Source organism: Triturus cristatus, chromosome 8 (genome assembly GCF_964204655.1).
Source record: "Triturus cristatus chromosome 8, aTriCri1.1, whole genome shotgun sequence".
NCBI classification, from domain to species: domain Eukaryota; kingdom Metazoa; phylum Chordata; class Amphibia; order Caudata; family Salamandridae; genus Triturus; species Triturus cristatus.
In genome coordinates, this window is record NC_140591.1 from 1,186,428,091 (window position 1) to 1,186,441,760 (window position 13,670).

Below are 13,670 nucleotides of genomic sequence, written 5' to 3' on the forward strand. Positions count from 1 at the left end.
AAACTAGAGTTCACTCATGGTTGCCCAGTATGCAAGTGGCCGTCTCACCGTTTTTGTGTGTGTGAATATGCTTTGGTACACAGAAGTTACCAGGGATATTAGTGCCGTTTTCCCTGATTTTGGGGTTATCATCAATAACTTTATTTCAGCATTCATGTCAAAAATGGCCAAGCAGCAAAATAAAAAAGATAAATACGTAAAACATGTGCAGTACTCCTAGTGCATCAAATTATCACTTTCTTATCACAGTTAATTAATTTCTTCAGTGCGAGATATTAAAAATGACTCTAAGATACCAGCTATAGTAGAGAACAATTTGTAGAACTACCAGCTGAAGGATAACATGGACAACTGCCAACTAAGAAGTGAAACTTATACCTTAAAAATTTGTGTTTTCCTCCTGATGCCCCACATCTGTCCTAGAAATTTAGAAACAGCAAATAAAGGTCTAGAATCTAATCTTAATATTCACAAAGCTGATACGTGATTGCGTGTTCCGAACTGTCTGCAAAATTGTTTTTATCCACCTGGCTCGTGGAAGCGCATATGCTGGGCAAGCAAAGACTACATGGGTGACGGCTTCATTAGCAGCTTTGCAACCATAAAATAACAAGGTTGACAACGACTTGTGATGCCAACTGCTGGTGAAGGTGTTAAGGGGAAGTGTACCATTCCTAAACTGGATGTAAAGCTTTCTATCATTTGGTACCTGGATGATATCTTAAGTGTTCCAGTGTGCTAACTGATTTGAAATCCCGAAACTCACCTGTAAACCGCCCATAAGAAGAATTGCTAGTCTCAGTTTGTGCTACCCATTCCCAATAACGTGTTTTCAAAAAATCTTTGGAAGGGAAAGAGTCCGGAACGGTGTTGTCCCAGATTTCTCACAACCCAATATCAAACAGCAGTTTCTTCGCGTGACTTATGCAAGATATCTTGTTGAACTTGTCCGAGGTGCTAACTTCCATTAGCCCATTGGCACAGGGAAGCAATTCTGGTGTGGACCTTATTCTCCTCCAAGATAACAGTGGGCGTACCTTAGCCTTATCAGCAATAGATTTTCTGCCCATATCCAACTTTAGGGGATAGAGCAGAGTGCTCGGAGGCCGAAGCACCAAGTTTCTCAAACGTATTTTCAGTTCTAGACAGGTCATCTAATTTAGTAAACGTCCACAATTCAGCCCCATAATGGGTAGTACCCGCAGCTTTTGTATCATGAATCTGTAGGGCGGCTGCAACTGGTTTGCTGGTCTATGTGCAATCTTCCTTCAAAAGTACACCAATGATTTGCCTATTTTTCTAAGGGCATCTAAGTCACGTGATTTCCATGACATACTGTCCGAAAGTAATCAAGGGTGATTACCCCCCCCCCCCCCCCCCCCCACAACCCCACCTAGGATAGGCCTCCCCCTCTAGGACTAGTTAACTAATAAATGTTTCTCCTAGTCTCAAATTTGATTTACTCATATAGTACTTTCATTGTTTTTAGAAAATATTTCCAACGCATACCGGAGAGAACATTTCAATGGAAGTGTGTGCTCCGAGTTCGTTCACTTATTTGCGTTGTTGTTTGAGCCCTTTAATGCTTGTATTTTGCTTTTTAGGTCCTACCTATAGATCGTTTTTAGCTGTTTTCTGTCGAAGTCATATAGTGGATAATGTCAATAATTATAGTGGGCCAGTCCGTTGCTTACCATGGTGGGCTTCCATGTCACTCGTCTGCTTCTTATTCAATGGTGGTGTTTCTCGCTCTTCTTTGTCCCGCCCCTACAGCATAGTTTCGTTACCACCCTTTTGACTGGATGATTTATATCCTTCCACTGCTCACATTCAGTGAACCTGTTTTCTTTTTCCCGCTGTACTCCTGGGGGGTGTATGAGCTTTCTCGCTCCCTTCCTCGAGTGCAACTTCCCGACTGAAATCCTCACCACTGCGCTCTCAGAGCTGCTAAAACTTCTGTTCCTCTGGTCATTGGTTGCTTCCCTTGCTGCTCCTCATCTGGTTTTCTTATTTTCCATCATTAATGTTCCTCCTTTTCCCAGCCCCCCCCTTTCTCTCTGCCCCTGCCCCCTGACTGCTCCCTCTTCTTGCCTGCAGTTGTCATTCTACCTTTTTCACCTCTGCTGTTCACCTGTACCTATATTTCTATTTTAAAGGGGAAAAAAATATCTTTTTTGCAGTTGCAATTTGCTGCCATCTTGGAAGGGTACATTAAGCCAAAAACAAAGCAGATCCCATGCCATTACAAATGTGCATGCATGTCATGACGCTGGGGCCACTATATTATCATGAAGCATACATGCACATTTGTGGTGATGCAGGAATGCATATATAGCACCACACTTTTGATTTTTTGGCTGGTGCAGTTCAGCCTCGGCAAAGTCCATAGATGAAAAGGCAAGACCAAGTGTCTTTGCCAATGTTTGTTTAAAATGGAGGCTAGATTTATTTCCTTTTGGCTATTCCTCCGCCTGTGCTCAACATGTTTTCCTTGGTTGCGTTTTCGGAAAGCTGGTGCTGATCCTCTGTGCTGTGCATGTGGGGGTGAGCGAGCGTGATGCGGGGCCTATCAGCATAAGCGCTTCTTCATCCAATGAGATTGTGGCCAGTTAAAGGAAGGACATGTATATTGAAGGTATTAATGCAGATGTCCACTTCTGTATCATCTTTGGCTTTCATGTAGTTCGTAAAGTTTATCTTTATTGGTCGTAGCCTTGAAGATATTAATGCGACTTTTTCCTGTGATTTACCCTATACATGTTGAGTAATGTGCTTGTAATGTTTAAGAATATTAAAACGAAAATTCTAGAAATACATCGAGCTCGTAATGACCGCTCAAATCCACTTATTAATTATCCAATTACGTAGTCATTTATTGTTCTCACTTTGAGCCTGTAAGAGCACTTTCTGCAGACAAGATGCGTAGTTGATTGGATAGCAATGCATAGAGGCTGGCAGTGGCATAGAGGTTCACGGGGCCGGATTGGAAGCCTGCTTGAAAAGCACAGCGCGGCTGTGCTAGTTCACCCTGTTGATGAAATGTTTGCCGCAGTACGGTATTTTTAGTTTCTCTGAGACATTTTTTCAGCCCGGCAATCATTTGATTTCGAAGTCGGCCTCATCAAGGCGGCGTGCTCTGAGCCCCTGTTCCTCTCTGTGCCGCAGGTTATGCGAAGTGCTGAACCTGGACCCGCGCCATGTCCTGATTGCGGAGGTAATCTTCACCAACATTGGCGGCGCCGCCACGGCTGTGGGCGATCCACCCAACGTCATCATCGTCTCCAATCTGGAGCTGAGGAAGGCGGTAGGTACTGTGAGCACCCAGTGGTAACACTGAGCGTTAAATGCAACTAATTCTTCTGTGAATTTCAAGCGCCCACCATGCCACGGCATGTTTTGCGTACTTAAATGTGAAAAGTGTATATTTATACATATATAAACACTTAACGATTTTCGAGACCACTGGAATTATGTGGGAGGTAGGAGCAAATTATGTGGCAGGGTTTGACTAACTTGTGGAGCAATAAAAAGGCAAATTATGTGGCATAATGCAGCATATCTTCAGGTAATACTGCCTCACTATTTTGTCACTTTTAAATACATTGATACTCAGAATCAGTTTAAGACCTAAATAATGCGGACCTGCCACTGCGCTGCAACATGTTTGGTAGTGTCTTTAGGAACTTTTGATCCGTTTGAACTGAGCAGAAATTGGATTAAGTGCGACAAATCCATAATTATGTGGAAAACTCTGTGACTGCAAAATCACATCATTCCCGTGGCCTTGAAAATAGCGCAACTGCGCTTTAGAAGTTTGTTTTATTTCTCCAAAGGAAAAATCATTTTTACTGTGAAGAAACTCCTTTCCTTGCATCCCCACCGCGCTTTGGGGTTTTTGCCTTCCATTTGCTACCCTCCACATATGTTTACTCCTGGTGTTGACAGCATTATACCTCTGACTGCCTTCAGAGTGATAATGTACCTTAAAGTTCGTGAATCCCAAGGCACTTACAAGTTAGTGGGGGGGGCACTTACTTTGCCCGCCATACCTGTCCTGGACCCTCACTTCTGATTCGTGGAAGGAGATTCGCTCACTCATTGTATCACGCCTGTGACCACAAGAGTGACATTGTGATGGGTGTCTTCACCCTTACTCTGCATGCAGATTGAAACCCCTTGGCGGGACTTGCACAGGAATCGTGAGCAGTGTTCCATTCAGCCGCTGCTTGTGCACAGGGACTTGAAGTGTCGGGTCAACCGCCGCTCTTTTTCTGAATGTGCAGACTGAACCCCATCGCACACTCATTGAGTTTGAGTGAATACACCTTGCTGCAGCCAGGGTAATTGCTCTGTTTGAGAGTGCATCAACTCATTCTGTGTCTGTGCTCTGGCGCAGAATGGGACTGTTTGACTCCATCAAACCGCCTCAGAGGCGCTAGTGTAATGAAACTTGAGGGGGCCTCCCCTGCAAGGTACGTGGAGGTGCTCCCTTCAGACTCAATCGGGAGCTCACCGGCCAGAGTACTGTTCTGATGGGGACCCTGAAGCCCCCCTTGCTCTGCAGGGGCTGCGGGGGCCTGTGTTATGCCCCTGTTCAGAGTACTGTATCCTATAATGTGTTCAGGGCCGACTTTAGCGCTGGTGGCGCCTGGTGGCGCCTGGTGCGCAATCTTTTTGGGTGCCCCCATGACCTCCTCCTCGAATTCCTTCACTACCATCCAGCAAAAGTTAATCTCTCCATAGTTCCTCTTACATACATTTCATTTGTTTTAAAGTGCTGGAAAAGGCTGTCTTTGCAAATCCACTTAGATATCCACATAAAATGCAGATCTATTCTTTGCAGCATACATTTTAACCCCCTACGCTACTTCATAGCGAGTCAAAACTGTCACTAGACAAAACTCCAATCTCTCTCTAGCAAGAACACGTGGTAATCGCAAGAATTATCTTGACATTTGTACTTCTGCCGGAAGCTGAGTGCATAGGTAACTCTGCAGCAGGGCATTTTTAAATCGTAACACGGCACCCCCACCGTGAAGTCAGTGCCCCTCCTCCGGGTCAGTGCCAAAACGGCCGAACCGGTTGCACTGCCCTAAAGCCGGCTCTAAATCGGTTTGTAGGCTGATTTGTTTGTAGGGGTTTTGATTAGAGGTCTTGGGTTGCACCATTTTGCACACCATTGACATTTTATCTTTGTTAACAAAGTATAAGTGTTGATAGTTGTGAACACTAAACAAAACCTAACCCCCACCCAAGAAAATGAAACTGCAAGTTAACACAGCTGTCAGTATGTAAGATTGTGCTAAACAGCAGCGTGCTGCAAACTGGCACCACTGAGGTGGTTTGTTCTTTAAACCCAGCTGAGCTTTCAGGAGGTTCATTCATGTCTCTTCCGCCTGCACTAAAGCAATAGGAAATGACAGTATATCATTTTAGGTGCCTCAGAGGCCTGTCATGTGTTAATTGGCTGATGGTCGGACAAACAAGACTTCAAACTGCTTTGTTATGGATGGCCCATATTCTTTGAATGAGGGCTCACTAGAGATATTAAAATCCTGCGGGTCCCACATGGCCAGTCAACCTTTCTGGTGTCTGTGCCTTTGCTTTGGTGTTCACCTGCCAACGAGCGCCCCTAGAAGCTTTAATGAACTGTCTTCTTGTTGTTGACCTACATTGAGACCTGCATTCTGCACCGTCCCTCCACTATAGCGGGCAGCACCTTCAACCCGCTTTCAGAAGTCCTGTAAAATGAATGTCCTTGGTTTATTTATGGCTCTCCCTGGGCTAACTGAGGCTACATTTCATTGAAAGTACACACACAATGACCAGGTATGCATGGCCTGATGACCCTTGCAGTTGTACGTTAGGCGCTTGGAAAATGTGCAATGAACCTCTGAGCGCATTGGCTTACCTCTGGGGTGGGACAGCAAGCATAATGAGCACACCTCCTCGCTGGCTAGGTTAATTCATATTTGTGTCATGCACGGTGCCCTGGTGCTCCTAGCAAATATTCAATATGAATGTTCATCACTATGGAAACCCTAACGTCAGGTGCATTTTCTTTCTGGAAACAAATGTTTAAGCGGTTAAACATTGTTACGTTTCTCCAGCCATTAATATTCTATTGCTAGATCTTAGTGTCTCAAAGCATTTGATGGGCAAATGACCGGTCCCGGTAAACATTCAGTAAGAGGATCTGCAGGATGACCCCCAATGGTGCTTCGTTGGGTCTTACCTCCAGTGCCAGGCTTGACTACTACTATTGGAGCCAACCCAGCTCTCCTATCATAGCTCCATTCAAAAACCTATTGTAATATCTAATATTTTCCTTTTTGTAGATACTTCCACTGAGCCACATAGACTTCAATTTTAATGACTGCTCCCATTGACTGTAATGTGCTGTTATTGGTGCCTCATCGCAAGGGTGTGATTTGTGGTACAAATAAACCCTGAGGAGCTTGGTGTTAATACAGGAAATGGTGCACAAAGGGTATACCTTGGCACACATACCCCTTAGCGTCAATATTAACCCTTTCTATGTATTTATAAAGTGCGAACCTAATCCCAAACTGCACCAGGCAACAATAACAAGCAACAAAACACATAGCCCACACATCAGGGTACTGATGCATGCTTTTAGATTTACAAGGTGAACTGAAGAAAAAAACACAAGGCTGTAAAACATAAAAGGTAATCGGAAATCTAGTATTCATTACGAGGTTGAGGTACAGAGAAGTGGTACAGTGTAGGATGGTAGAAAGATGCTGGCTTTGAGACCTAGGATACATCCTCAACACCTCCCTCTCCATGTCTAAGCAGGTCAACGCCGCCTCCTCCTGCTACAACACCCTCCGCATGCTCCGCAGGATCTACAAGTGGATCCCGACCGAAACAAGAAGAACAGTGACACAGGCCCTCGTCAGCAGCAGACTGGACTACGGCAACGCACTCTGCGCAGGAATCCCAGCCAAACACCTACAACGATTACAACGCATCCAAAACGCCTCAGCCCGACTGATCGTCAATGTCCCCCGCCACAGCCACATCACCCCCCACCTGAGAGACCTACACTGGCTCCCCACCAACAAGAGGATCACCTTCAAGCTCCTCACCCACGCACGCAAGCACTCCACAATGCCGGACCAGCCTACTTGAACAGCAGACTCAGCTTCTACACCCCCACCCGCCAGCTCCGCTCCGCCAGCCTCACCCTCGCCGCTGTCCCCCACATCCAACGAACGACCTCCGGCGGCAGATCCTTCTCCTACCTCAACGCCAAGACCTGGAACACCCTCCCTACCCACCTACGGCAGACCCAAGACCTACTCGCCTTCAGATGACTCCTCAAGACCTGGCTCTTCGAGCAGTAGCGCCACCCCCCCCTCCCTCAGCGCCTTCAGACCCTCACGGGTAAGTAGCGCGCTTTACAAGTACTCTGATAGATTGATTGAGTTGAACCAGAGGGGCCTTCTGAGGGCCCAGAGGAGGTTGCTCCAGACTAATCTCGGTTCATAGACCGAGTGCGTGTTGGTGTGTGCCTTCTGTGCGACTCTGTCCAGAGACCGGGTTGGTCCTCAGCCCATCTGACTTGGAAACCAGTGATGGAGTGGCATGGAAGTGTCTTGGAGAAATATTGATGCTTTATATTTCTCTAGATCCTGGACGATTTATTTCTTGAATGAATTTTTGTGTTCCTAGCTGCCTGTAAAATTGCTTTTTACGCAGTTTATTTAGAAAGTTGAGATTTAAAGTTAATTTATTCCGTTTTTTTAAAACCTTCCTTTTTGGCGAGAGACCTACCTCTGCTCTCAACCCTCTTGGAGACCAGTAAACACTGTTTGTAGGATGCCGTGGTATGTGATGTGGCTGATATTGAAGCATTTCCATGGACTGCGTTCCCCCCCAATCCACCCCTGTTTAAACTGCAAGCCAAGGGTCTCGCCCAGAAATCACAGTTCCGCCATGGCTAGTGCTGAACAAGGTTAATTAACAAAGTTTTACAAAAATGCTGAGACTTTAGATCTTAGAATCTACACAAGTAATGTCTGCGAAAAAATATTTCCTCTATAAACATTCCAGTGGCATTTAGTAGATTAAGTTCGAAGCACATTCAACTGGCTTACTATATTTAACTATAAATTGTTGTAATTATTAGGCGTGCATTATGAATCCAGCAGTAATAATTATTGTTGAAATCTACTTCCTCTGCAAATTTGAGTTAATTAGAAGCATACGCACGTTTTTCTGCCTGAAGAAATTAATCCACTTGTCTTTCTAAAAATGGCTAAATGTACACAAATGGAAGTTTTTTGAAATGTTGCAAATTGACTTGAAGAAAATAACTCTGGGTTTATTTTTGTATTTCATTCTAAGGGACTGGATTTCGCTGTGTTCACCGGACACATGTTCATTGGCATTGCTCTTGTTCTGCTCGTCTCCTTTCCGTTTCTGCGGCTCCTATATGGGAACAAAAAACTGTACAACAAAGAACCCATTGAAATAGTTGGTGAGTAGGTGCATGAAAGAAGCACCCTGCAGTGGTCAAAGGCAGGGCCACTGGAAGTATGTGATTCTGTAGCGGAGGTGTTTTCTGCATAATTATGCTGCATACATTTTCAGATTTCAACAAAATGTATTATTTCTTACTCAACAAAGTGGCAAGCGAGGTCCTGCTCAGTTACAAATGCTTTGAAAAGTATAACTGGAAAATGTTGAATTGCGAATTACTGTATGGAGGCGTTAAACCGTTATTAGAACATTGGAATGTGGAGCACTCCATTGTAGACAATGGAGTGCTCCATGCTGCTACGGGCCGGTAAAGGCCCGCAGAGCAACATTCCAATGTTTTACAAAAGCCTCTCGAAGCTCGAGGGGATTTAAATCTCCTCGAGCTTCGAGAAGCCTTTGTTTAATTTGTTAGAACATTCTGCCCTCTAGTGGCAGAATGTTCTAATAGCCTTATAGCCCTTCGTAGCAGGGCTATACCGCTATTAAAGTCCCGCTGCTTTTGTTAAAGTCCATCGCCTTCGGCTCGGGCCTTTAACGCTGCAGCGGGCCTTTAATAGCCGGTATAGCCCGCTACGGCGGACTATAAGGCTATATTAGAACATTGGAATGTTGGGAGCTCCATTGAAAACAATGGAGTAGCTCCGGGCTTATAATGGCTGGTATAAACCCGGAGCGCCAACATTCCAATGTTTCTAGGCTTCAGGGAGCCTGAGGGGTTAATCCCATCACGCTCCCTGAAGCTTTTGTTTCATTTGTGAGAACATTCTGCCCGAATGTTCGAATAGCCTTATAGCCCTTCGTAGCTAGGCTATTCCGGCTATTAAAGTCCTGCTCCCATGTTAAAGGCCCAAGCCAAAACGCTGGAGCGGGCCTTTGATAGCCTGTGTAGCCCGCTACGGCGGGCTATAAGGCTATAATAATGAGGTGATGTGTCCGCACTCAGTAATGACAAAATAGCAAAACATATCGCCACAAAATTTGCTGCATTGACTGCATAATTTACCCATTCTTGTTGTATAACTTGGACATCACTGCATAATTTGGTCCAGCATCTCGTAAGGGTTCTGTTAGAACCGGGGGTCTCTAGTTGGCAGAGGTAGGTACCTTTGGCCAAATAGGGACCCTTGCTTCTAGTCAGGGTAAGGGGGAAACACACTGTAGATAACCCCTGCTCACCCCCTCGGTAGCTTGGCACCAGCAGACAGGCTTATACCCAAGGCAATGTGTGAGGAATTTGCACCAACACTCCACAGTAACACAGTGAAGCACCACAAATGTACACCACACAGGTTGTTATAAAAATATCAATATCTTTACATAGTTTAGGTCCGATCAAAATGGTAGAAAAATGCACATACATATAAATAAAGTTACTCTGACTTTAGAAATGTTTCTTGATAGGTTTCCGTTGTCAAAAGTTCACTTCAGGAATGCTCTTTGTGCTCACTCAGTTCACCTGTGTTATGTTATGTTATGTTAATTTGGTATTTATAGAGCGCGCGGCTACTCCCTGGAGTGTCCGGGCGCTAAGCAAAAAACCACATAACCGCAGAAAAGAAAAGGGCACCAAAAGCAGAAACCAGAAGAACGAATTAGAGTTGGAAAAGCCAGCAATAATAAAACAAGAAGGGTGCTCTTATCAACAAAACAGTAATGCCTCCAGTGGTAAAAGAAAGTTCAGTGGCAGTTAAGACCTCGCCACACAAAACAGTTCCCGCTCACAGGGTTCCCTTCGTGATTCAAAAATTACTTCTGGGCTCAACTGGCTGTGAGCCTCTTTTGCCAGCACGTGAGGAACGAGTAAATTGGCCCACTTAACAGATCGCAAATCACTGCCCCAACGTGGAGGAATAATTATGGCGTTCGACTGCAAGCGTGCGCTCCCCACTGCGCTTACCAAAAACTCTCTTTGCCCCCATGCACGAGTGCGCGTCGTGACCGTTACTTCTTTACTGTCAGCACCTGAAATGCCACTCGGCTACGATTACCTTTGGAAGGGATTCAGTCCTCTGTGGCTCGGGTGCCGGCGGGGCAGCTTCCTCCTGTTGCCGCTCCCCGGTCTTCGGTGAAGCCGTGCCTCACCTTGCCGGGCAGTTCTCTCTCCCGCTGGGCCAATCCCAACGTGGCAGGGGGATGACGTCGCGGGCTTCCCGGGCCTGCGGCGGTGTATCCTGCAAGAACGTCTTCACGTTGCTTGGCAACCAGTTCTGGCTTGAACCAATTCCAGCGCAGCAGGATGATGATGTCGGCGGACCCCGGGTCTGCGGCGGTGAATCCTGAAACAGCGATCTCGTGCCTCCCGGGTGGCGGCAGTGAACAAAGCCCTCACAAAGCAGCAACGCCAGAGGGTGGGAGCCGTTTCAGAGCTCCTGGTCGGGCGGCGGCAACTGCAACCTCGCCACGACACCCCAGGCATGACGGGGGCTGGCAAGAACATAGTGCCGGTCCTCCGAAATTTACACTGGGCACAATAATTACCGTGCACGTCAGGCAGGCGGCATGAAGGACCTCGACAGCGTTCTGGGGTTACACAGGTCAGCCCAGAGTCAGCAGGGACAGCAGAGCACGCGGTAGGGCGAGTTTGAGGGAAGTCCTTAGATTAACTTTTATGTTCCTGAGTTATAACAGGCGGCCAGCTCATCTCAGGCCCTTGGAGACGTGGTAGGACACAGCAACGTCTTTTCTGAAAGCAGGAGGGGAACACAGCACACAGCAAAGTTCCTCAGCTCTCTTCCTTAGTAATCACAGCAAACTGCAAGTCAGCCCCAGATCACACAGAAAGGGCAGTCCTTTTCCTCAGTCTCTTCAGCTGATCTTCTTTGGCGGAGAGTCCTCTTGATTGCAGAAGTTGTCTACCTTTACTGGGGTTTCAGGTCTTATATTTATACCCCAAAGGTCTTTGTTTTTACATGTGTGAGGGGTCCAGGACCCAGTCCAAACCCGTTCTAGGTGCCCTCTGCCAGGGCATGTCTTCTTTCTTTGTGAGGGGCGGCCAGGGCCATCAGACACACCACAGGAGGTGGAGCCAGCATTGTGGAAGGCAGGCACAGCCCTATTCAGGCCCAGGTGCAACTCCTCCCACCACTCTAGGTGCAGATAGGTCTATTCAGCCTAGTGCTGACTCACCCTCCCTTCTGGAGCCACCCATAGCCCCTGTCGCTCACAAACCAGACAGTCAATACACAAACAGGCAGAGGCGCACAGAGAGATTGAACAGGAAAATAGCCACTTTCTAAAAGTGCTATTTTCAAACACGGAATTTAAAAACCATCTTTCCTAAAAGATGCGTTATCAAATTCTGAGTTCAGGGATACCAGACTCCATATGTCTATCTTGCAGCTATGGGAAGATATGCAGGTAAATATGATACACGGCATTCCCCATTCTAACCTATGGACAAGATAACCTCTCAATAGTGAAAAACGAAATTGGCAATACTTCACTATCAGGACATGTTACCCACACTGGAACATGTCCTACCTTTCACATACACTGCCCCCTGCCCAGGGGGGTACCTTGGGCCTACCATAGTGGTGTCCAGTGCGTAAGTAAAGGAAAGGGTTAGGCATGGCAAGTGTGTACACTGGCCAGGACAACATGGCAGTTGGCAACTGCCCCCAGGCACTGCGATGGCAGGCCTGAGACACCATTTTAGGGCTACTCCTGTGGGTTGCACAATCAGCGCTGCAGGCCCACTAGTAGCATTTGAATCCCCAGCCATGGCACACTCAGTTTACTTAACTAGGGACCTACTGGTAAAACAAATATGCCAATCATGGGCAACCAATCAGAATTACAATTTACAGGGAGAGCATATGCACTTTAGCACTGATCATAAGTGGTAAAGTGCCCAGAGTCCTATTGCCAACAACCACAGGTCCGGAAAAACAAAGGAGGAAGAAGCAAAAAGTTTGGGGATAACGCTGCGAAAGGGGCCATTTCCAACAGGTTCCTTGTGGCCTTGGTCATAAACACCAAGCATCCTAATATGGGAAAACCCCGCGGAGTAAACAAAAGCCTGGCATGGCCAAGAAGCAACATTTTTTGTGCCTTCAAAAATGGCACTTGCGTGCTAATTTTCTACTATTCTGGACTTGTGGAGCTCCTCAAAGTTTAGGAAATCGGGTTTGAGCAACTAAATTGTCAGGCTATGGAAAGCTGTTACTTCTGCCGCTCGTCTGTAGAATTGTTTGAAATTCCTCATTTATAATCAATACCATACCTAGTCTAATACCAGTAGTTTGTCAGGTTTTCTGCATGTGCGTTTTCGTGTTAAAACTGGGACTTTCATGACCTTTTTAAGTTGTTGAGAGAGAAACAATCGCCAACATCCATCTTGTTTGAGTCGCAAGGAAAACAACGCTGAAGTTAACTTGCGAGTAAACACAACATTCAGTCTTACACATGGGAGAAAATAGGGACGCTCAAGTGGAAATGTTGCCAGTTTGTGGGGAAACACTTTGGGAGTGCCTAGATGTGATAAAAGTGGGAAAAAGTGAACTACAGGGAACACTTGCATAATACACACTTAGCACAGCCCACCTTCTCAGCAGTCTTTAGTGGACACTTCGAGCCATGGAGTAAGGTGGCTGTTACCTATGAGATTTTCTTTAGTATTGACGCTGCTAAAGAGCATGATTTTTGTTTCTTTTTCAAGGATCATTTCAGACCCAGCTTCAACAGAACCTCATATTTTTGCACTGGGTACTTTATAATACTTCCCTTAGAGTGTATTCTGCCTCCTTGGCTTGATTCTGCCTCCTTGGCTTGATTCTGCCTCCTTGGCTTGATTCTGCCTCCTTGGCTTGAGTCTGCCTCCTTGGCTTGATTCTGCCTCCTTTGCTTGATTCAGCCGGGCTCTTTGAGATATTTGTATTGTTTGGAGGAGAGAGAACAGAAGATACATTGTTTGGTGTCTGAGGACATCCACATTAGGATTCTGTATCAAACACTTTATTGATTACACATAGAATACATCTTTTTTTGTTACATCTGATTTCACCAGGTCCTTGTGCTAATGTGCTATCGTTTGGAGGCCAAGGGTAGGGGTTTACAGGTTGTTTGATGTGTTAACACGGATTCAGAATTTTGCACAAAGGCCCACATTTATTACGCATAATGCAGAGCAACAGGGGCCTGTACAGACTGCAGAATGCTTTAGG

General features: G+C 46.0%; 1 protein-coding gene across 2 annotated transcripts in view; it reads left to right on the plus strand.

Annotated features, from left to right (window-relative positions):
- OCA2 (OCA2 melanosomal transmembrane protein) overlaps positions 1–13,670 on the plus strand; it is a 1,032,003-nt gene that overhangs the window by 576,515 nt on the left and 441,818 nt on the right. For both annotated transcript variants that reach the window (XM_085622873.1, XM_085622872.1), the window contains 2 exons: positions 3,166–3,304; positions 8,374–8,506. In XM_085622873.1, the coding sequence (XP_085478999.1) occupies positions 3,166–3,304; positions 8,374–8,506 (272 nt within the window). The remainder of the gene's footprint in view (positions 1–3,165; positions 3,305–8,373; positions 8,507–13,670) is intronic.